This window comes from Mauremys mutica, chromosome 7 (genome assembly GCF_020497125.1).
Source record: "Mauremys mutica isolate MM-2020 ecotype Southern chromosome 7, ASM2049712v1, whole genome shotgun sequence".
In the NCBI taxonomy this organism is placed as follows: Eukaryota; Metazoa; Chordata; order Testudines; family Geoemydidae; genus Mauremys; species Mauremys mutica.
This window is the reverse complement of record NC_059078.1, coordinates 58,415,343-58,438,615: the sequence shown is the minus strand read 5'-3', so window position 1 is coordinate 58,438,615 and position 23,273 is coordinate 58,415,343. Positions and strand designations below refer to the sequence as shown.

The following is a 23,273-nucleotide window of genomic DNA, read 5'->3' as shown; positions in this document are numbered from 1 at the left end:
GATAGTCACCTCTCAGACCAGATCCTGTGATCCACTTAGGACTAAACAATTGCCTCTCCTCTTGTGGGTTCTAGAACTAGCTGCTCTAAGAAGCAAAAGTAATATTGTCTACAAATTTTATCTCCGCATCCTGTCCTGAAATGACATATACCCAGTCAATATGGGGAGAGTTGAGATCCCCCATTATTATAGTTTTTTCTGTTTTTTTGTAGCCTCTCTAATCTCTGAGCATTTCACAGTCACCATCCTGGTCAGGAGGTTAGTAGTATATTCCTACTGCTATACTCTTATTATTCAAGCACAGAATTTCTATCTATAGAGATTCTGTGGTACAATTTGATTCATTTAAGATTTTTACTATATTTGACTCTATGTACCCTGGTATTACCATTTTCCATTGATAAGTTTCTGTGATGCCTATTATATCAATATCCTAATTTGATACAAGGCACTCAAGTTGACCCATCTTAGTACTTAGACTTCTAGCATTTGTATACAAGCATTTATTAAATTTGTCAGTTTTTAATTGTCTACCTTCATGTAATGTAACTGAATGGGATTTTTTCATTTGACTGTTTCTCTTCAGTTCCTGCCTGTACTGTGTTCAACTTCTGTCCTCTCCTCTTCACAAGGGTAATAGAGTATCTCATTTTAATAAACCCTCCCCGAAGGCATGTCCGTGTCCAAGCCATGTGCTCTTCTTCACCTGTGGGCTTTCTTCCAGCCCTTAGTTTAAAAATTGCTTTGCAACCTATTTCATTTTACATGCCAGCAGTCTGGTTCCGTTTTGCTTTAGATGGAGCCCATCCTTCCTATATAAGCTCCACTTTCCCACAGGGTTTTCCAGTTCCTAATAAACCAGAATCCCTCCTTCCAACACCACTGTCTCATCCACGCATTGAGACCCTGTAGTTTTGCCTATCTAACTGGTCCTGGGCATGGAACTAGAAGCATTTCAGAGAATGCTACCAGGGAGATCCTTTCTTCTCTTTATCTAGCAACCTAAATTTGGCGTCTAGAACCTCTCTCCTACCTTTCTCTACCTCACTGGTACCAACATGTACCATGACCACTGGCTCCTCCACAGCACTTCACAAAACCTATCTAGATGTCTTGAGTAGTCCTTAACCTTCAGTCAAGGCTTGCAGTGAATTTCAAAAGCATATTCTCTACTTTTCCCTTTTAAATGTATTTGCTTTGCTGCAATCACCATACATGTCATGGACTTCAGAATGTTCATAGCAGCTTTCTAGATTTCCACTTCTAAAACAAACTTTCACTCTCAACATCACTGGGCTCAGCATTGATGTCTATAGGTGCAGTCTGGATTTTCACCAGTTTAGCTCTATCTTCAGCACCACAGGGGAGCCACTCTTTGAATTTGTATGCTGCAGTAGAGATGATCCATCTTGTGTAGATTGAGAGAAATAACTACCTCCTGCGGTAGTAGAATTGGTTTATATTGTGGTGAGAATAAGAATCCCCTTCCAGTTCTGACCTGGTTCTTTTTAGTTTTATTTTCTGGTGTATACATCTGCTACTAAGAACCTGTACAGCAGTCTGACCAGTAATAAATGACTAGCTAATTAGTCCAAGTTTTGGGGAATGAGTTAACTTCATGCTGTGCTATGACTATCTATTAGATAACATGTGGGTAGGCCTTTAAGCTTTTTTTTTCTGTGTTCCTAACTCTTACATGCTGCATTGTCCCTGAACCTTCTCATATTTATTAAAATAAAAAACACTCAATTGTTCCTTTTTCCACATTCCTCCTCAGTGGAATTGATGAGAATAAATTATAGCAACTGTACCTTGGGTATGCTACCTGTTTTTACAGCTAGTTTGATTTACTACTTGAGTCACTTGGAAGTGCCTATCTTTGCTCCATTGCTCTTTGTAGCTGCGGAAGAGCTTGCTTATTGAGAGGTTTGAAGCATATTCTCCCCACTCCGATTATTCCACTTCCCTTAAAGCTCCTGTTGAGAGGACCCCTGAATTGCCTGAATTCCTCAAAAGATGAGAGTCAGTAGTTAAAACCACAAGGTCACCTGACCCAGCTCAGTTAGTCTGCACTAGCACCACCACGGGTGGAGCTGAGCTGGTGATAGCAATGGTAGAAGCCATTGTATATCCTAAGCAGTGAAAGGTCTACTTTTAAGTCAGGCCACCAGATAGTTTCTATCACCTCTCTGACATTTAGGTCCACGTGTTGCCTTTTGCCACCAAGTGTCAGTGCTCAACAGGATGCCATTGACATGGAGTCATAAATGACCAATCCAAATCTCTGACAGACTCTGATCAGTTTAATAAGACGTTATATAACGATGGGTTATATAAGCATTGCCCAAATATGTAAAAACAAAACCCATCAGAGGAAGGCAAGATCTGCATAAGATGGGGATGCATGCTGTGTTGGTGGGCTACTGCCCTTCAGCCAGTAGTATCTGTGCCTCATCCAGTGGCAGGCTGCTACATAGCATGATGCCATCCCTTGCTGTGCGTGTAGCTGTGAAAAATATTTCTTACACAGTAGCTTTTCAGAATCTGCACAGCGCCATTGAGCCTGCTCTCCGTGAAGGGACACGGAGGGCATGGAACACAACAAGGGAAGCTTTCTTTAATATGTAGACTTTAGCGGTTGAGGTGTGAATGCTACTAGAGCTGAAGAGAGAATCTGCTGCAGCTTCTCCGCCAAGTGCACAAGGCCCATTCGTTTCCAGGGCTCTTCTGCCAGATATGTGTTTGCTGGAGTTCATGGAGCCCTGTCCCCAATTAATGAGGTATTAACTAGTGTTTAGTTTGTCTCCTCTCTTTCCTAATGACTGTTTAGGTAAGATGGTAACAAGACTCTTGCTCAATGCGGTATTGTTTAAGTGAGAATGAAATCAAAGCCAGAGGCAGCTTTCCCAAAGCCACTGAAATGTGGCACAAAATACGGTTACTGGCAACAATCCAATCCAAAGCTCCCTCTCAGCTGCACCCATGTTTGTAGATACAAGAGAATGAAATGGAGAGAGGGGCCTTGATGACTGATTGAAGTGGGAGGGTTGCAGCTCTGGTATCTCAGCCATGGTCCTGTCTGTCTACCCTTTTCCCCCTGAGAGAGATGCTGGCCTCTTCTCCCTCTCTTGCCTCTTGGGAGAAACCCCAGGCAGCAGAGGACAGCTTCCTTCCCTGTCGGGGAGAAACCCCAGGCAGGGACTCCTATGCCTGTAGTAGAAGTGAGTTTAGCAAATGGAAACTGGTTTCATATGTTGACATTTTTTCTCTCCCCAGTGTGATGCGGTTAACAGCTGACTAGGTCATGGGTGTTTGGGGAGTAGTCTTATAACTTACCAACAAAAACATGATCTGGGGGGGACGAGGGGACGTAATCAGCTTAATCACTTACTCCTCTCCCCTGTCCTTTGTCTGTTGGAACATAAGCTCTTTGCAAACAGAAAAGGCAGTTCCTGTCCCCAATTAAGTGCCCTGTGTGCAATACTGAAAACGTATAGCAATAAACAAAACGCCTATCAGTGCTAACGGAAGTTGAGTGGACCCTACAGGGAGAGGAGTTTACCCCCAAGCCACACAAAAAGACAGCAGATGTAAGTGAAGCAGCTCTGGGTCAGTGTCTCCGCACAGAGGCGACAGCCGGCAGCTGGCTTTTCCCTGTCAGTTTCCATTTCCTGTCATGGCTTCTTTGTTTTCTTGTGCAGATCCCAGCCATGAGGGCACAGCTGAGGGAATGGAGAACATGGCGGACGCCGTCACGCATGCCCGATTTGTGGGCACAGATCCGGCGAGCGATGAGGTTGTCCTGATGAAAATTCTGCAGGTAAGTGGAGAGAAGTGGCAATTACCATAATGGCTGCTGCCTGGCACTGAGTGGATCCAGTTACATGGAGATGCGGGTGGGAGGGAGCAGTGTTTTGACTCTGCAGGAGCTTAGTGACAGACTTTATTTTTAAACAGATGGCTCATGTACCTGTGGTAAAAGCTTTTCCAAATGAAAATAATTAAAAGCTTAAATGAATTGATTTTAAATAGAGTTCTTGATGTGCTATAGCCTTGATCCTAGCCTGTGTGTGTTCCTCTCCAGTGGTGGGGAAAGCAGGGATGGGGAACCCAGCAGCTTCTTTGGTGGTAGCCGAGGGCTGTAGGGGGGAGTGAAAGGAGTTATTCTGAGACAAGCCTAGAGTTGTATATTGCTTGGATCTGCATTTGGGCTAAGGAATCTTAGCAAACCCAAGTGTTGGGCAGCATGTGAGGTGCCAGGCCTATAAGCAGAGCCATCACTCTTGCTCTCCAGCTTTCCTGCCCTTGAGCACAACAGTCACTTTGAAGTGACTTTTGGAAACCCTCCTCCTTTCACTCATGGCAGTGATTCCTGGGTTCCAAGCAGACCTTTCCTGAGTGCCTCGACCCTGTCTCAGTGTGCAGGTGAATGGCATTGGTGCTGCATTACGTTTAAACTTTGCTTTTTGCAGGTTTTGAGGACCCTGCTGCTCACTCCAGTGGGAGCCCATCTCACCAATGAGTCAGTGTGTGAGATCATGCAGTCCTGCTTCCGTATATGCTTTGAAATGAGACTCAGTGGTAGGTTTGTTCTTCATATTCCCATGGTGGTGGCTCCTAATAAATGATCTGGGCTCTCCAGACCTCTGCATCTAGGCCCAGTGCATGAAATCCATCGAGGGGAATATGCTGAGTTTACAACATCACAAGCTTCTGCAGTTTCATGGAAACTTAGTCAGAGGTTCACTGCACAACTTCTTGCTCAGTGGCTCCTCTGTTTTTTTCCCCGGCTCCGTGGCGCCACCTTGTGAGTATGTGCCCATTTTGCAGCAAGGCAGAGTTGGAGCTGGTTTTAATAAATTTGCCATAATCCTCTGTAAACAAGGCTCGGAGGGGAGTCTGCTTGGAGAAGCCTCTTGATAATATCACAGTGAGTAATGACACCTGTGTTATTTGTTTTTGTCTTCGCAGAGTTATTGAGAAAATCTGCAGAGCACACTCTGGTCGACATGGTGCAGCTGCTCTTCACAAGGTAAACCTGCTTGTGTTTGCCTCAGCATTGCTGAGATGGCCCTCTATGGACAGGAAGATTCCACACTTCCACTTAGGGGCCCACAGAAAATCCGTTTGATCAGACCATGGTTTCAGGGTGGTGGGGAAGGGAGGATTTGGTCCTTCTCTCTTGGGCTGTCTCACCAAGACTGGAGGGGGGGTTAGACCAAGTTGTATGATTTAAGGTGCCCTTCAGGGACAGACAGACAACCAAACAAGAACTTTTGGTTAAGAAAAGGTTCTTTGGCCAGATAATGCAAATTCCACTCAAAAACCCAGAATCCATTTCTGTGCTTTAAAAATGTATAGTTCTCTTTAAAACTGTAATAGAAAGACCGTGTTAAATAGACATATGCTTAATTCCAGCAGAGTTTCACCTCAGATGCTGAAAGGAATTTAAACTGCTTCAGGGTCACTTGGGGCAGCTTGTCATTTGGATGAATCTTGTGCCCTGACCAACACTGCCAAAGTGTTGAACTAGGATTCCCTCTCCTTCTGAAACTCAGTCGTTAATTCATTTTTGTAAGCAATGCCTAAACTCCTCTTCCTGGCCAATGAAATAATCAAAGCCTTTCTCTGGGTATTATACAAATATAGAGATCTGGTCAAAAGGAAGCAGTGCAGTAAGTTTGTTCCAAGAAATGCTGACTGGGGAATGCAGTGCCTCTGCTCTTTTTTTTCAACCCTCCCAGTTCCCACAAGCACATCCTTCCATCTTCCACATTCCGAGCCGCTGCAACTGGCCCTGCTAGCCCCATCTCTGTTCCACATCTGAGGTGGAAGAAAAACTTAAGAGTTTAATGGGCTCAGATCAGTGGCACTAGATAATTTCCATCCCAGAATACTGAAAGAACTGACACATGAAATTGCTAATCCAGTAGCAAGGATTTTTAATAAATGTATCTATTCAAAGGTAATGCGGTATGACTGGAGAGTTGCTAATGTCATACGTATATTTAAGAGAGAGAGAGAAAATGTGATCTGGGCAATTGGATTTGTTAATCTAACATCAGTAGCACTCCAGGCTTTAGAACAAATTATGAAGGAAAAAATAATTAAATTCATGGAGGCAAATGATAAAGGGGAGGAAAAGCAACATGGGTTCACCAAACATAGATCATTGCAGGCTAACCTTATTTCTTTCTTTTAGAAAATAGCAGATTTTTTTATATAAGGGCAATGGAGTAGATCTAATATACTTGGACTTCAGTAAAGCATTTGACGTGGTACCATGTGGGAAATTATTAGTTAAATTAGAGAAGATGGGGACCAGTACAAGAATTACAAGGTAGATAAGGAACTGGCTAAAGGGGAGAAAGGCAACAGGTTATGCAGAAAGGTGAATTACCTGACTGGAGGGAAGTTACTAGTGGAGTATCAAAGGGGTAGCTGTGTTAGTCTGGATCTGACATGCATCCGCCGAAGAGGGTATTCACCCATGAAAGCTCATGCTCCAATACGTCTGTTAGTCTATAAGGTGCCACAGGACTCTTTGCTGCTGTTACTGGTGGAGTTCCTCAAAGATCAGTCTTGGGACCAACCTTTATTCAGTATTTTTATTGATGACCCTAGCACAGAAAGTATGAGTCTGTATCATGAGCATATTTCATTAGTAAAGTTGGGAGGCATTATTGATGATCAATAAGATCTGGGACTGGAATATTATACAGGAAGATCTGGATGACCTTGAGGCCTGGAGAGACAGAAATGGGATGAAATTCAATAGTACAAAAGTGAAAAGTCATGCATTTAGGGTCTAGTAATAAGCATTTCTGCTACAAGCTGGGGGCTCATCAATTGGAAGCAACAGAGGAGGAGAGAGACCTGGGCGTGTGGGTTGATCACAGGATGAGTATGAGCCACCAATATGATGTGACTGAAAAAAGCATGTTTGATCTTAGGATGTATCAAGCAAGGCATTTCCAGTAGAGACAGAGAAGTATTAATGCCATTGTACAAGGCACCTGTAAGACCTCATGTGGAATACTGTGTACAATTCTGGTCACTCATGTTCAAGAAAGATTAATTCAGACTGGAACAGGTGCAGAGGAGATACTAGGATGATCAGGAGAATGGAAGGGTCTATCTTATGAGAGGAGACTTGAAGATCTTTGCTTGTTTAGGTTAGAAAATGGAGGCTGAGGGGATATGATTGCTTTCTATAAATACATCGGGGGTAAATATCAGGGAGATGAAGAGCTATTTAAGCTAAAGGACAATGTTGGCACAAAAATGGGCATAAACAGACCATAAACAAATAAATAAAGGCTAGAAATTCAAAGGTTTCTAACCATCAGGAGGAGTTGTTTCTGGAACAGCCTCCCACTAGGAGTTGAGGGCAAAAATTTAATTCATTTTAAGAGACAAATTTGAGTGCGATTGTTTGACAGGATTGCTTGTGATTGTGGGGGTCAGGGCTCAGGAGCCCTCGGGCTCAATTCCAGTTTGTCTTACATTTCTAAAAGCTCAAGCTTCGGGGTTTCAGCTGGCGACCTGCAGGTGTCAGGAAGGGATTCCTTCTGACCATACCCTCCACGTATTCTGGATTTTTAAAATCTCCTGTCTCTGAAGTCTCAGGGATGGCCATGGCTGGAAATGGGATATTGGGGGGAGAGGGGCTGGGAGGTAGACTGAGCATTCTCTTTCTTGTATGGTTGGCTGGCTGGTTCTTGCTCACATGCTAAAGGTCTAACTTGGGGGATCAGGAAGGAATTTTCCCCCAGGTCAGATTGGCAGTGACCTGGCAGGGGGGAGAGTTTGCCTTCATCTGCAGAGTGTGGTGTGGGTCACTTGCCAGGATTCTCTGAGTATCTCTCACGTAATCATTTCCCAGTCATTGTGGGTGCTTTGGGTATTGGTGCACTTTGGCCCTGCCTAATCTCTGCTTCTGGCACATAATAGTTTTGCCTGCTGTGGGCTGTAATACTTTGGTCTAATTCTGGTTGTTGGGTTGGTGTTCGTGGTGTATGATATATTGGATGGTCTTTTGGTCCCTTCTGCCTTGAAATATGACTCTGATTCTGACTACATAGATAACTGGATGAATGCAAACACCCCGTGGTCTATGGGTCTTTGTGGCTAGGTTCAGAAGCAAGTGTATGATAAAGGAACAACGATCAATGTATTGTTTTCACTTATTTGGCAGCTTGGCAGAGTTCTTATTCACAAATCCATATGCAGCTTCCTCTTTCTTTCCCCCTCCCAATTTAACTTGAAAATATCACCACCATGGCTAGTTCCTGAGAGCAGCTGAACTTGTATATACCTGTGGCAGTCACTGGGGCATGAGTAGGGTGAGCACTGCCTCTGGATGGTGGGCTTGCTCTGTTTGCCTTTCCTTTGGAATATTACCTTGTCTGTTCGTCCTTGGGCAAAGCTGGGGCATGGGCTTGCTGTCTCCCCAGCATGTGAAGGCCAGAAGTGTAAGGAAGCCAGATGAGAGGAAGCAAGGTGTGTGGGTGTTAAAGACGTAAATGCTGTTTATTGCAGAGATCATTTGGGAGGACAGGTTTAAGCTGCCCATCTCTGCCGAGCTCTGACCTTCCCATCTACTCTACCCCCAATGAGGGGGCTGCTTAATGTGAGGCTTTCAGGCTGAGGACTGGAGAAAATAGTGCTGGATTTCTGACTATATACTGTGCAATGTCCTGTTATCCTCCACTTCTAGATGGTCCCGTGGGATAAGTTCAAAGTAATAACTACTCTAAATCTGACTCTGCTGTTTCTGAGAGAAGAGAAACTGATTCGCAGTTCACTGGTACTAACAATATTGGGAGCCCTAGTGTAGGTGGCTCTTGATCTCCTGCTGCCGTTTTCAGCAATGTGCTACTTGGACTTGCTCTGGACAAGTTTAATTTGCAGTGCTGAAACCAGCAGCTGGAATTTGCTACATGAGTGCTCCTGAAGCAATTAACATCAGCGTAGCTGTACCACTGTTAGCAGCAGTGGGGTGCTTTCTATGAACGTTCCGTAGTGTAGAGAAGGCTTTTCCCATAGCATCCTCTACAGCAGAAAGAAACTGGGAGAGGGCCACTTCCTGGAGAACATCTTGGGTCCAAGGTGGTCCTCCATCCTTAGTGTTTGCAGCCAGATCTGAAGAGGGTGTTCTCTTCCTGCACCAGTGCCCGGGAGGCTGTGTGCATTCCTGCTTGTTCTTTGTCTTTCAGATTGCCTCACTTTAAGGAAGAACCTAAAAGCTATGTGGGGGCTAACATGAAGAAGGTAAGAGCCAGTACACTCCCTGCTGTCTCCTCCGCCTCCTCTTGCTTGCTCACATCTCTCTTCTTTGCCTTCACATCTATGGTTATGTTGTTCCTGGAAATCTCTAGCTCAGTGAAGAAAGCATGCTAAATAACATAGGGCTGAATTCACCACTGGTGTAAATGGGCACAGCTTTATTGAACTCTGTGGAGTTGTGCTCACTTTTTTCCAGCAATGAATTTTGCCTATGAATTATTGCCTGGGCAAGTCAGGCAGAGCTGTGGCAGTAGCCAACAGCTGCTCCTCATCTAGAACCCCTGCAGGCCCTGGGATTTGGTGGTGATGCCTTCCAAATGTTTTAACCCTTTCTGACATCTCTTCGGCTTCTTTTTCATCCTTCCCTTTCACAACATTTGTCTGTATTGCTTACCAGTGCATCTTGTTCCTGCTCCCCGACCTAAAAAGGAAGCCTTCTTGAGGGTAGGTGAGGCACTGTGAAAACTTTGTAAAAATTCCCTAGTGTTGACAAGGTTTTTGGAGGCTTTTCTCATGAAGAGGTAGGAAACTAGGAGAGGGATGCTCCATGGTGGAAATCTGAGCTCAGAAGAGGGCTTCTATCTTTTGGAAGAGGATGTTCCTTCTCCCCTCCACACCCCCTTGGAGGAGAAAGGGGACTGTAGGGCTCTGGGTTGTTGCCTAGCACCATCTTGTATGTGCAGCTGCCTTGCCAATGAGTGTTAAGCATCTGGATGCAGTAGGGTATATACCACAAATGTGATCTCACATGTTTAAGAATGTAATACGTCTTTTCTTTCCTTCTGGATCCTTGACATTTTAGAACCACTCTTCTTAGACTGGTGCTCTACATAGAGGTGTCCTGGAAAATCTGCTGTCAGTGTGCGCTTATGATAACGGATCTGAACCAGCAGAGGCTCTGGTACTTCCATGGCAGCATATGGTGACACACTGTTGTTGCATGTTTCCTTCTCTGATGGAAGGAAGCAACAGATTTTGTGCTGAGCATAAGATGGGACAGTGAGAACAGGGAAAGATCAGAACTGATCTATGTGACATACTCTAAATGCCAGAATTCCTAATGCTCATATACACAAGCTGTAATTTTCTGTAAGTAAATCCTCCCCCAAGCTATCCAGTGATCAGGTGATAGCTGCTCCCAGCTCATGAAGGCAATGCTCTAAGTCCAATCTCTGAAACACTGTCACCTTGTCCTGTCTATTCACCGCATGCTACAATTCTCCCCCATAGTCTTGCACTCTGCCAGGTTATTCTTTCTCTTTGGGTTTATTTTGCTTTGTTTAAACCATGCATTTGCCTGTCTTTCACAGATCTCTCCATGTCTCCTCAACAAACTGGAACTAAGTAGTGGGGAACAACCCAAAGCCCTGAACCAGTTAGAGAGGGTACTGCTCTTTAAGAACCTGAAGGTCTCTCTCTCCCTTCCTCCCTCCATCTCTCCTTCCTTCCCTTTCTCCTGCAAACACCACCTGGGATAGAGTTATGTTGTGTGTAGCAAATCTCCCCGTACCCTTTTGACACAGCATGGCTTTTGGGGAGAATGCATGCAGTGGTTGCTTTCCAATGTTGTGGATCTGCCTGGGGCAGGACCAGAAAGGAGAGAGTCTTGTTCTAACTGGATCATTAAATGTATTGGTGAGTGGGAATTGGGACACTGTTGAGGAGTCTTCAGAAGGAAAGAAGTGGGAGGGCGTGGGCAAGGGATGAATCATCCCAGTGGCCAGTGAAAACAGAGAAGGAGCCTGTTGCCCACAGCCTAAGTAACTCCTCAAAGACCAAGTCTTGCATGTCATTCTTGGGTGATGGCTGCAGAAGCATGATGGAGGAGTCACTTGACAAGGACACAGTCAGACAACTCTGGTTTGCAGACTCAGACTGTAAGCACCTTTACATGGCACAGTGGTGGGGAGTTCATCTGCCTCCCAGACATTCAAATGGGGCTGTGATGTATTGGCCAAGTCTCTTTGGTTCTGGCTTCACTGACTTTGGAATAGTGTTTGAGAGCCATATTTAATCTGTTCTAACATGGCCTTAGCTAAACCATTCTGCCCAGTGGGTGTGAATGGGGCCAAACAGGATTAAAAATGTCTTGGAAACCATACTTTCCACTAGAACAATATTTTTTAAAAGTGTTTTAGATCCACAGTTTGCCCCTGTCCATATTGGCCCTACACAGTATTAGAAACCGATTTAGCTGGAGCCATTTTTTGGCTTTCAAATTGAGTTCATAGACCAGTGTAGGCTGAGCTTCTTTCACTGTGCCTATCTTCTTTTGCTCCTGATAGAGCAGAAATGAAAGTGCATAGGGGTCTTCAGCATTGCCTCATCTGTCTCTGTAGTCAGGACAGTTTGGAAAGACTATGGCTGGAGCTACTTCCACAAATGGGGTACTTATGCTGAGTTGCACAAGAATGAAACTTAAGTGAATCCCCTTTCTTGCTGATAGATGGTATTGTAGTTGAACTTCCTGCTCTGAAGAAGAGAGAATGGGGATTGGTGTTTCTGGGTTTTTCCAGGGGTAGGGTAACGGGGAAAGGACCTGTCATTAAATGTGTAAAATGATGTTTCCCAAGGGTGTGGAGATGTGTGAGATGACTGATCCCATCAGTGTCTTTACTGGGGCAGGACTCAGATCAGGGGCTGCATTCTCTCTGCATGCTATTGTCTTGAACGCCACTCGGTACGCTGACCAGTTCCATGCTGTATTTAGAATGAGCTCACATGCTAGTCTCATTGCTTTAGTTACTAATCATTGGCCCCTGCCCTTTTCTCTTGAGGCTTACAATATCTTGTGGAAAACCAAACGTGTGCAGGTAAGGTGGCTTGTTGAATAATGGGCTCTCCCAGACCTCTTAGAGAAAGCTGTAGTAGGACACCCCCACTTTTCTAACTCTCTGCTGGGATCTTACTGTCAAAGCCTGGCAGTTCAAAGGAGGAAAGAGCGGGAGCCTCATGGCTCTGCTAGTTGCACTTCCTCTCTTTATGCAAAGGAAAATCAAACATTGATTTTTTTACCATGAGGCAATTTCCCCTAATTATCCCAGACTGTAAGCTGATGAGGGTTGTGGCCATGGAGACAAAGTAGGAGGAGAGAGCAAGTTAGCAGGATGGAGAAACTTCCTGGTTATAACTGGAGTTTGAAGGAACCCAAATGTAGAGGAATCTGTATAATTGGGACATTCTTGTAGATATCGTATTGATTGCACTGGATGTATCCAAACCAGCCGAAGCTTGACTTGCAAATGGGAAAAAAAGGATTGTTCCCTTTTTTTATTTCAAATTCCACATTTTGCTTGTTTTTACTCTAGAAATTCCATTATGGGCTATTCTGAAGGACACTGGTTGACTGGAGAACTTCTAACATTATAACATCACAAGATGCTGAAAGTTAAAGAGGGAAAGAAAATTTTAATGTTTAAAACACAGCATTTTAAAATTCTATTCAACTTCAATACCTAATAAACCTTGGGTGGAAAGGATATTTTGAAGTTTCAACACCCCTGCCCATTATTTAAGGTGCCAGATGGAATAATACATATGCTTTTGAATACTCTTCCTTCAGCCTCTTCCCCACTCCCACCCAAAAAAAAGTTCAAAATGATCTAGCAAAATCAGGAAAGACCATGGTTTTATGTTGTTGATATTTCCAATGTAAAAAGAAGCATGAGGGAAGGGAACCTCTTCTGGGAGGAGGAGAAGCTGTGGACAGCCTTTCAGGTTGTGTTTATATTTTCATAATAAAGCAAGAGGGCATAAAACTATTAAATTGTTTGCGAGACGCCTTTAAAATTAAGTACAATACAAAAAGAACAACAAAAAGGATCTTACTTTTCATCTTTATTTGACTGTCTGTCAGAACCTCCCAAACATAGAATTTCATACTGTAACACCTTCTTCAAACATGTACCCAGTAAGTATAAATCTCATTAATTCAGTGCTGATTAAGCAGCAGTCGTTTGCTATCCAGTTCCCTGAGAAATGTCCTAATAAAACTATTTTCCTAATGAAGCAGAATATGGAATTCTGGAGAGTAGAGGTGAAAAAGCCCTACTGGGTAAATCTTAACTGTCCCCTAAATTGTAAAACCAAAGGTTTTAAATAGGCCTTGGTTTATATGTTTGTATTTTATAATATTTGAATGAATGTTAAAGTTAAATCATAAAGAAATGTCATTGAGTCTCTTGTGTTCCTGGCCCAGAGGTTACATGTCTGCTCATGGCGTTGAATTTGAGCCTCTGGCAAGTGGTGCAAATTGGCAGAGTGTGTGTTTGTATATGTGTATGGGGGAAGATATAGAATTTAAAGCAAACTTCTGTTTACAGAGCTAGATCAATCAAACTAGCATCTTAAATATTTTAAAGTTAACCATGTTAAAATGGTGTTTGTAAAGTTCCCTGTTTCTTAAAATCCTGATTAAGGGTAGAAGAGGTGAAACCAACATGGCTAGTTTTCAATAAGAGATCTTGTTTCTGTGTTCCACTGGCTTGGCTTGACTTTGTTTTCACTCTTTACCAATCAGTTAATGAATGGTTAATTACTTAGGCAAGTCATGGAAACAGGCACAAGGTTTAGTAACTAGAAGCAAAATCTGATATCTTACAATTGCTTTGAAATAAACCTTTCTGGGTTTAATGGTTAATGCTTCCATTTTTCTCTTTCATGCTTACACCTCTTGGCATGCAGTTGACCATATAAAAATCTCTAAAAATCTTTCAAATGTGGTCCAAAAATGAGGAAATTAAGCTTATTTATTTCTAATAAAATAATCAAATAACAGTACACTGACCAGGTTTGATAGCTGTCTTCAAACCTCTACAAGCATTAAGGGGCACAGAACCAGGAAGTGACCTTATAATTGAGAAAATTGGGACTCTTAAAGGATTTCTGGGGAAATTAAAAAAGGAAAATGCAACTGGTAGAGATGAAATATGAAGGAGGAGAACTGGCAAAAGTCTACGGTCTAGCTATATTCTAGAAGTCAGGGCATTAAGCAGGAAATTCTCATGCAGGCACCTATGCTGGCAATACAGCGGCACGGTGGGATGAGGTGCATGACTAGAATACCAGAATAGAAGGATATTGTCTATATAGGAAAGATCAGCAGCTGGTGTAATGATGTGGATCAAAGCTATGTATGTAAGCACTGGAGCACAAATAAATACTAGTGAAATCCTATGGTTAAAATAAAGGATTAACAAGCGTGGAGGTTAATGAATAATAGCTTGTATCCCTCTGAACTGGGAAGCAGGGGAGATGAGACATCAAACAGAATGTCTACATGGAAAAAATGTTATCAGTGAGCTTTTTAAATGATGGAGATCTGTTACATTTCACATTGTATATGTTTTCTATCATGTATGGAATAGTTACAACCTAAGGAAGGGTAGTTTCTTACTGAAAAACTGGAGGAAATAGCAAGGGACAGTGCAGTCCCAAATCTGTTGTTAATTAACTAGCTCAAAGGAAACTGTAACATCTCTAAAACTTGGGGATTAGCAGTCAAACAAATAGAATTTGTGGTGCAAGGAAGAGTTACACAAATGGGTTGCCACATTGGGACATAACATTTTCATAAGCTTTGTTGAAATAAGAGAAATTATAGGCCATGTAAACGGGTTACACAGTCTTAGATAGAAAAGAGAGGGTGGGGAGAGATGGTCTTCCAGTATTGTTTTTTCCAAAATGCTAACTGTTATACAAAGATTCAAACAATGGCTGAAAGGATGGGTGGTGAAAGAAAGAAGCCCTCGAAACAATTGATAGCAAATGGAAAAATGAGAAGAGTGGAAAAAATATACCTTAGATGCTATGAAAGAGTTTAAACCTAAAATAAGGGGACAATTACATTAGATAACATTAGATCAGTGAGATACAGTGGGGTGTCTATGCTATAGAGAAATTAGTACTTTTATCACAACAGACATTCAACTGCAAATGTGCTAGGCTACTAAGAGCAGGCTTTCATGACATTGGTAAAAATACTGGAAGCCATAATGTATACATCCAGTTCTTCTAAAACTTAATTGTGCTTAGAAGAGATCTAACCTTAACTCTGTTATAGGCATGGCAAATCTGTCTTTTGATAAAAGATCTTAATAATGATATGGTCATAATTAAGGGTTCATAGATTAAGGCCAGAAGGCTCCATTAAGGCTATTTAGTCTGGCCTCTATTCATAGGCCATAGAATATAACCAAATGATTTCTGCATCAAGCTCAGAACTTCTGGCTGATCTTGAACAATTGAATGGGTGCTTTGGTGGCCGCAGAGAGGAATTGTGGAGGTGAGGAGTCTGAGTGGCTTTGGAAGTGTGTTGATCAGGTGGTAAAACATGCAAATAGAGTTGGTCTGGCTGTTTCTGTGCCTTAACTTGCAATTTCTTTGACTTAATGCTACAGAAATTTGATCAGAAGTGCATTTTTGTGGAGGATAGTCCATCTGGATCTCAGTCAGATATTCAATATACTGCCACATTGTTAACTGAAAAATTGGATAAATACCAGCTAGATAAAGGACTGAAGCCTGGAATAGAAATTGGTTGACAGAGGGATAATAGTAAGGCTTGCAAGGAAAAACCATCAACTAAGGGAACTCCAGGGATCAGTACTGGGACCTGTTTAATATTTTTGCTGCCTAGTTGAAACTCTCTGCTCACAACACCCAAATCTGAGTGGTTATGGCTGCACAGAAGAACTACCCTGCTGTAAAGGGATCTGTAGAGGTTGGATCAGTTGGCTGTAGCAACAAAATTCAGTACTAACAAGCATTAAGTCCTAGACCCAGTGAGAGGAACTAAGTCTCTCTCTGGGGGACATCTGTCTGGAAAGTAGCCATTTCAAGACCTAGCTGTGGCCGTAGATTTACTAAATGTGAACGTGTGGGCGCGTGTGATGTTGACATAGCAGGGTAATAGTGCAACACTGCAAATCCTGGTCTGGATGTCTCTGAGGTACTATGGTCTTAGTCTGCACAACTTAGGAAGAATACAAGTACTAGAAAAAGTATAAAGGACAAAAACAATTCAAAGGTTAGATTAGATGTAGAAACAAAGGGGAGTAAAAGTTAAAATCTAGATTAAGGGGGGCATGGTTGCTGTCTGATACTATCAAGTTAATATTAACAAAGAAAAGGAATTAGTTTCCCAAGAGCTAAAGGAAAAATAAGATATTAAGGAAATTGACTTGATCATGAATGAAACAGACAAAAGGGAAAAAGTGAAGGCCCCATTGCTGCAGAGATTCAAGGTCAGGTAAGCTATGACAGGGTATAAGTGTGACTGAGGAGAACTACAAAAGATATGGAGTTGCACTGGATGACAGAATCTTAATTCCTAACTCTACTGTGTCATTTTTATGGAAGCTCCCTTAAAAGGTTTGAATTGGTGCCTACTTAAATGTCTTTAGAGTTGTTAGGACAGTATTACTTAAAACATTAGCAGGGACTTAACAGGCAAAAGTGAAAATGTTTGAGATGCATCTGAAGGGCAGTCTTAAAGAAGACTGCATTTTAGTGTAAAGCAGGGAGACATTGATGTGAAAAATAGGGTCTGGGGACTTGGATTGAAGGACACTAAAGGCTTGGCTACACTTACAAATTTGCAGCGCTGCAGCAGGGTGTGAAAACACACCCTCTCCAGCGCTGCAAATTGCGGCGCTGCAAAGCGCCAGTGTGGTCAAAGCCCCAGCTCCAGGGAGGTGGAGTACGGACAGCGCTGGGAGAGCTTTCTCCCAGCGCTGGCGCTTTGACTACACTTAGCGCTTCAAAGCGCTGCCGCGGCAGCGCTTTGAAGTGTAAGTGTAGCCAAAGCCCAAGTGAATTGTCTCCTGAATTGGGGTCGGGATGCGGACTTTTGGAGTAGGGTGCTGTGGGCTAGTTTGCATGACTTTGAGGTGCTTGGTTTGTGTGATATAGTGGAGTGCCTGTTTTTGTGCCTTTGGGGCAGCCTTTCTGGGCTAGATTTTTGTGGTCTTTTGTGCTGCGCAATGTTGCTGTTTTGATGTTCTTGGTGTTCACTATTCACAGCTGAAAATGAGAGCAGGAGGAATGAGTGATTCATCTAAATGGAAAAAACAGAAGAGATCCCCAAGGCCCACTCGCCATGCAACCAAGGTCTCTCCAGGGACAGAACAACCAGCCACCAATGGTACTGTTATGCCTAGTAACATCACAGGTAAGTGGAAACCTGTTTCCAAAGGATGGGTGTCATCCATCTTGTAGCCCTGTGCTGTACCTCTTTATTTTTTTTTTCACTTTTTCCACTCAGTTTTTCTGTATTTAGTCTGTTAGTCTTCAGAGATCCTAGAAGCACACATCCCACAGTGATCCAAGCCCAGAAAGAAGTGTATGAGAAAGAGGGAATACTTACTGCTCTATGTGCAACTCAACAGCGTTCCTCTGTTTGTTGGTAATGAACCTTATAGAGAGAATAGTGGGGGTGAGGGGAAGCTGCAGGGACTGGAGCAAAGGGGAAGGGGGGAATCAGGGACTTGGGGAAGATTGGGAGATTAGGTGAAGGTGGGGGAAACAGTGACATGATGGAAGGTGGGGGACATGCAGAGACCTGCAAGAGAATGCGGGGTGGGAAGTAGCGGTGGTGATGGAAGCAAAGACCCAAAGGAGGGAATTGGGCAGGTGGGTTTGGAAGCATGGACCTTGAGTGGAGATGGGGAGGGGAGAATGGGAACACACAAGACGGGAAGAGGAGAATGTGATGGGGCACATGCTTTCAGGGAAGGGGAAGAATGGAAGGTCAGGGGGAGAGAGCCCTTGGCATGAGGATGGGGGGAGTTGCAGGAAGTCCTTGTAATGAAGGGCCAAGTGAGAGTGGCCCAGAGGGAACTTGTGAGGGGACTAGAGAAATGCAAGGAGCCCCTTTTTTTGTCTCTTAAGCTCTGCCTTCAGAAACCACAAAGTCTGCTACTCTGTATCACTGTGATACAGAGAGAAGGGAGAATTTGTATGCTCTGTAGTAGACAGACTGCCCAGTGTCAGTTTTTAACCTTTAATTTGGGTACATGGGTTCTGTTGGCTGTGGAGTAGATTCTGGTCTGATGTACTCTTTAAATTTTGACAGATTAGACGTAAACAATAGCAGTGAAAGGAAGCAGACAAGAAAGTTGCTATTATAGTTATGTAGAGTACACAGCTCTGAAGCATACTGCATGCACAAAAAGGCTATTTAGGGCAGGGGTTCTCAAACTGGGGGTCTGGACCCCTCAGGGGGTTGTGAGGTTATTACATTGGGTGTCGCAAGCTGTCAGCCTCCACCCCAACCCCGCTTTGCCTCCAGCATTTATAATGATGTTAAATATATTTAAAAGTGTTTTTAATTTATAAGGGGGGTTGTACTCAGAGACTTGCTATGTGAAAGAGGTCACCAGTACAAAAGTTTGAGAACCACTGATTTAGGGTGTTTCCTCACAACAGTGTAAACATTGAAAAGTAAGGAAATCATAAAGTAGAGCAAATTACAGCCAGCATAATACAAACATCCAAATATTAGCCTACTCCTTGCACCAACACATTAATACCTTCTCTAACATTCAATTTCAGTTCAACAATCTGTCACCCTCAGTGCATACATGAAAAAAATGAATCCTTCTGAGGCACACATCCTTAACTCTGGTTTCAGAGTAGCAGCCGTGTTAGTCTGTATCCGCAAAAAAACCAGGAGTACTTGTGGCACCTTAAAGACTAACAAATTTATTTTAGCATGAGCTTTCGTGAGCTAAAGCTCACTTCTTCGGATGCATAGAATGGAACACACAGACAGGAGATATTTCTCTGTATGTATAAATATCTCCTGTCTGTGTGTTCCATTCTATGCATCCGAAGAAGTGAGCTTTAGCTCACGAAAGCTCATGCTAAAATAAATTTGTTAGTCTTTAAGGTGCCACAAGTACTCCTGATCCTTAACTCTGACACTCTTGTGCCATTATTTAACAATTATCTCTAAATTGCAACAAGGATATACACCAGGGAGGGGGGAAATGCAAAGTTGACGCCAGAGTCCATTTATCTTGTGTAGCAGAAGTCTGTGTATTTTTTTTTATATTTGCCTTTTGTCTTAAAAAAAAATAAAAAAAAAACAGCTCAGCTGTACAACATACACTACTAAACAAAACCCCATGTTTCATATGCAAATTTATAATGTGTAACTCTGGTTCGTTCATTTATTCTGTTAACATGCTCTGCAGTCTGACTTTAAGTACTTGCTTCACATTTTCAAGGTTTTCCCTTACAACCATGAAGGCTACAAACGTGTGGGGTTGTCTTAAATGAAAACTTAGATTCTGGAGCATCCACCTGACATGTAGAGATGATGAAAATGTTCTGACTCTTCTCATGTTCATTTGGTTTCTGCTGAAACTCAATTTGATTGAGGAATCACAGGAAAAACTCTTGCCTTTCTATTTTAAATCATTTTCCTTTCAAAAGTTCCTACTCAGTTTTCTTGTCATGCCAACATACTTCATTGGAATCTGAGACACCTGCCAGATTTTATAGATTCTGTAGAGCAAGGTGAAAATGCATCCTTCTCTTATTTCAAGGCATATTGTATTCTTGTGTCCTAAATTATTAGATATTGTTTCTCTGGATTTTTCATTTAATCTTGGTACTCTATATATTCATGACAGTTATTGATTAAGTTGAAGGGAAGCATGGATCAGTGTGGATCTGCATGCTCGTCATATGCTGAAATGAAGTTAAGAATAGAAAGCAAATAAATAGACTCAGGCTCCTACCCATCATGTTCCCTTAATAGGTGCGAGCACCCCCTCTAAATGCCTCCATATCTGTCTAGTTCATTTCTCCTTTAATCTGCCATCCTTTCACATAGTTTCAGGGAGAAAGTTTAGAAATGGTCTCAAATTCTGTTTATGGAGAGGAATAAAGAACAGAAGTCACCAGTTCCTGCAAGGTTTGCTCTCTAATAGCGATAAAGGTGGGAAGAGTCCATCCAGTCCCAGGATTATTTTCCATGCTGCACCAAGGAACAGTTTTAGGTAGTTCTTAACTGAAGAAGGAAGCTCATGTAGTACAGGCACTTCTCTAAATAGAAGCCCTATAAGGTCTAAATAGTTGAACAATGTTGATGTTGTCTTCTCCAGTGTGGGAAGCACAACAACCGCAAGTGGTTCCAGTCCACTACTTGTATGCCACATTTCAGACATGGTCAACCCGGGGGAATAAATTAGCTTCTGAGCTTCTGAGTTGAATAATATATAATTGTGTACAGTTTCTCTTGCATCTGCTTCAGCAATAACGCTAGAATGAGGTAATGTAATTCCTGAGAACATTAATCAACCTTCTGTCCTGTAGTATACCCCCCGTGCTATTCTAACCATAGACATTTGGAGCCGGAAGCAATACAAGAGTCTGTGTTGTTCAAAATAGATTCTAGGTGAGTCAGGCCAGTTTCTCATGTATGCAATTCTCTGGAATGTTTCCACTGAAAGTAGGAAAAGAATTAGGATCTGGGAAGCTTTGTTGTTGTTTTTTTGTGTAGCTCTTCAGAGTTGAGCAGACCATGGGGACGAAATAAATCAGGCAAATAATTATTTACCATGAGCATTTTTTCATACCTGGCCTGGATAGGTTGGGAGAAAGAATGATTTGGACTAGTTTTGATAAGGATGCAAACTTGCCAGATTAACATGTTGCTCAGAGGGTAGCTACAGGAGTAAATAGATTTGGGTTCAGTGATGTAGGGCCCAGTTGTACAACTCTTACTCCTGGAGGGCACTCACTTGTGCCAGTAGCACCAGAGAAGCCAAGGGGACGTCTCAGATTGAGTAAATTCTCTGGGTGAGCAAGGTTGTGCACTTGGGTCCTTAAAGGCAAGAGGGATTGTTGCAATATTGAAAAATGAAAATGCAAACTTTGGTCTTGACAGGAGCATAAGAGCTTGTCTATACAGTGCTGGCAAAATGCACTAGATGGGTGTGATTTTTAAAGCACTCTAACATGCTTTGCTCTAACTATCCCAGGCAGACCCTGCTGGTACGCAGCAAGGCTTTGTCTACACTAGCACTTTTGTTGGCAAAATGTTTTATCAGTCAGGGGTGTGGAAAAAACCACTCCTGGCCAGCATAAATTTCACCAACAAAAGCGCTGGTGTGGACAACGCTATGTCGGCGGGAGATGCTCTCCTGCCGACATAGCTACTGCAGCTCACTGGGGATGGTTTAATTATGTCAACGGGAGAGCTCTCAACATAGAACGGCTACACGGAGACCTTACAGCAATGCAGCTGCAGTGGTACAGCGATCCTATATTGGCCTCAACTGCAGAGTACGGAAGGTCCTTTGCTGTCACTTCTAGACTTTCTTCCTTTTTCTGGATGCGCCAACCAGTCCTCCCTTAAAGTCCCTCAGTGTCCACCGATGCTTTGAAGGGGCAAGGAGACATTTTAATGTACTTAAAGCCTTATGACTGGAGCGTCTCTGGTCTTTCCCCTTGTAGCTGTGACATATGAAGTGTCTGTCTGTCCTGCCCTGCCTCCCTACAAGCTAGTCTGTACCTCCAGTTCAGACAACTTGGGGTGCAGGGAAAGGACCATCTCCTGCAGGGTCTCCAGTCTCTGATAGATATCCCTCCTGGCATCTGCTCTGCCCTGTTTCCCCTCCAGATTGTGTCAAGTACAAGCACTTTGCCTGCCCTCTCCCATTTTAACTAAATGTATGCATTCTGTTTGAATATGATCTTCATTTGTTCACAAGGTCTACTAGATTCTATCTACTATGTGATAACAGGGAGTTGCCAGTCTTTCTCCTTGTGATCTGTTTGACTTGCTGATACCTCATTCATCTGAGTCTTCTGCATTCTTATGTCATTTTGAGAGTTCATTTGTGATGCAGCATGACCCAGGTTAAAGCAGTTATTTGTTGCTGTTTCGACATGTAATGATAAGGATGGTGGAGGGGTGGTGTCACAGTTTTAATAACCTGTTGCTGCTGTTTCTTCTCAGTAGATGGCGTTACTTTTATTGATGCTCCTTCTCCCATCTCATCTGGAAGTTCAGAAAACACCTCCTCTGCAGTCAGTCCTGCTACAGACAGTGGCTTAGAGCTGTCCTCCCAAACCACCTCCAAGGAAGATCTTACAGACTTGGAGCAGATCAACTCTTTGGGACTTAGTGCAGCAATGCCTTCAATTGAGCCCAGCGCTACTGAGCATCCACACAAGCATGAACCCCAGGTATGAGCATGATCTTGTGCAGAGGAGGCAACTCCAAACCCAGTAGATCTAGTGTCTGTATTTGTGCCCTCCTTTTGGTCAGTGTCACTAGTGCTACATAGTTAGGAGCTTAGAAAGTGGTCAGGAAGAAATTTCCCTTAATAGCATAGAATTGCATCGTTTGGGTGCATTATGTGTTCATACTCTCCTCAAGACTATCCGGCATTGGCGACTGTTAAAGAGTAACTGTGTGGTCCAGTTTCTGTGTAGCTGTATCCTTTCCAATGTTTCCATTACGCCAGCCTTAAAGGAGTAATTAATAAAGGCAGAGGTGGCTGAAGTCTGCTGTGATTCCTTTTTGCTGTCTTCAGTAATAATTTTCCAGCCTCAATTTTTTAATTTGTAGAGGAGTTTTTGATGATTGCTTGGTGCATGTGCACATGCATTTGGTCTGGCCTAGTCAGGGAGTATGACTAGATATAATGTGGTGCAATTAAAAAGAAAAGTGTACTTGTATAGATCAAAAACTTACTAGCAGGCCGAGTAGATTGATTTAAATGTAAGTGATGCAAGTCATCAAGTCAGAAACCTTGGTTTAAATGATTGATTTTAATCATGTTTTACATTTGTACATTTTAGTTATTTTCCTAAAGAAAGGTTCATTCTCATTAGCTGGTAACCTTTAAAATATGTTGAATTGCTACTAAAGATAACCTTTACACTAAATTGTTTGCTTCTTTTTGCTAACTAGGATACACTGTATCTATATACATTTATTTAAGCAATTATACCTTAATTTGCATTTA

At 42.7% G+C, this 23,273-nt stretch overlaps 1 protein-coding gene across 6 annotated transcripts in view; it reads left to right on the top strand.

The window, feature by feature from the left end:
• GBF1 (golgi brefeldin A resistant guanine nucleotide exchange factor 1) overlaps window positions 1-23,273 on the top strand; it is a 172,074-nt gene that overhangs the window by 103,877 nt on the left and 44,924 nt on the right. For 4 of the 6 annotated variants that reach the window (XM_045023623.1, XM_045023621.1, XM_045023622.1 and 1 more), the window contains 6 exons: window positions 3,702-3,820; window positions 4,473-4,581; window positions 4,972-5,032; window positions 9,219-9,273; window positions 17,311-17,458; window positions 22,259-22,488. In XM_045023623.1, coding sequence (XP_044879558.1) covers window positions 3,702-3,820; window positions 4,473-4,581; window positions 4,972-5,032; window positions 9,219-9,273; window positions 17,311-17,458; window positions 22,259-22,488 — 722 coding nt within the window. The remainder of the gene's footprint in view (window positions 1-3,701; window positions 3,821-4,472; window positions 4,582-4,971; window positions 5,033-9,218; window positions 9,274-17,310; window positions 17,459-22,258; window positions 22,489-23,273) is intronic. The other 2 variants (XM_045023624.1, XM_045023619.1) reach the window with 1 other exon arrangement.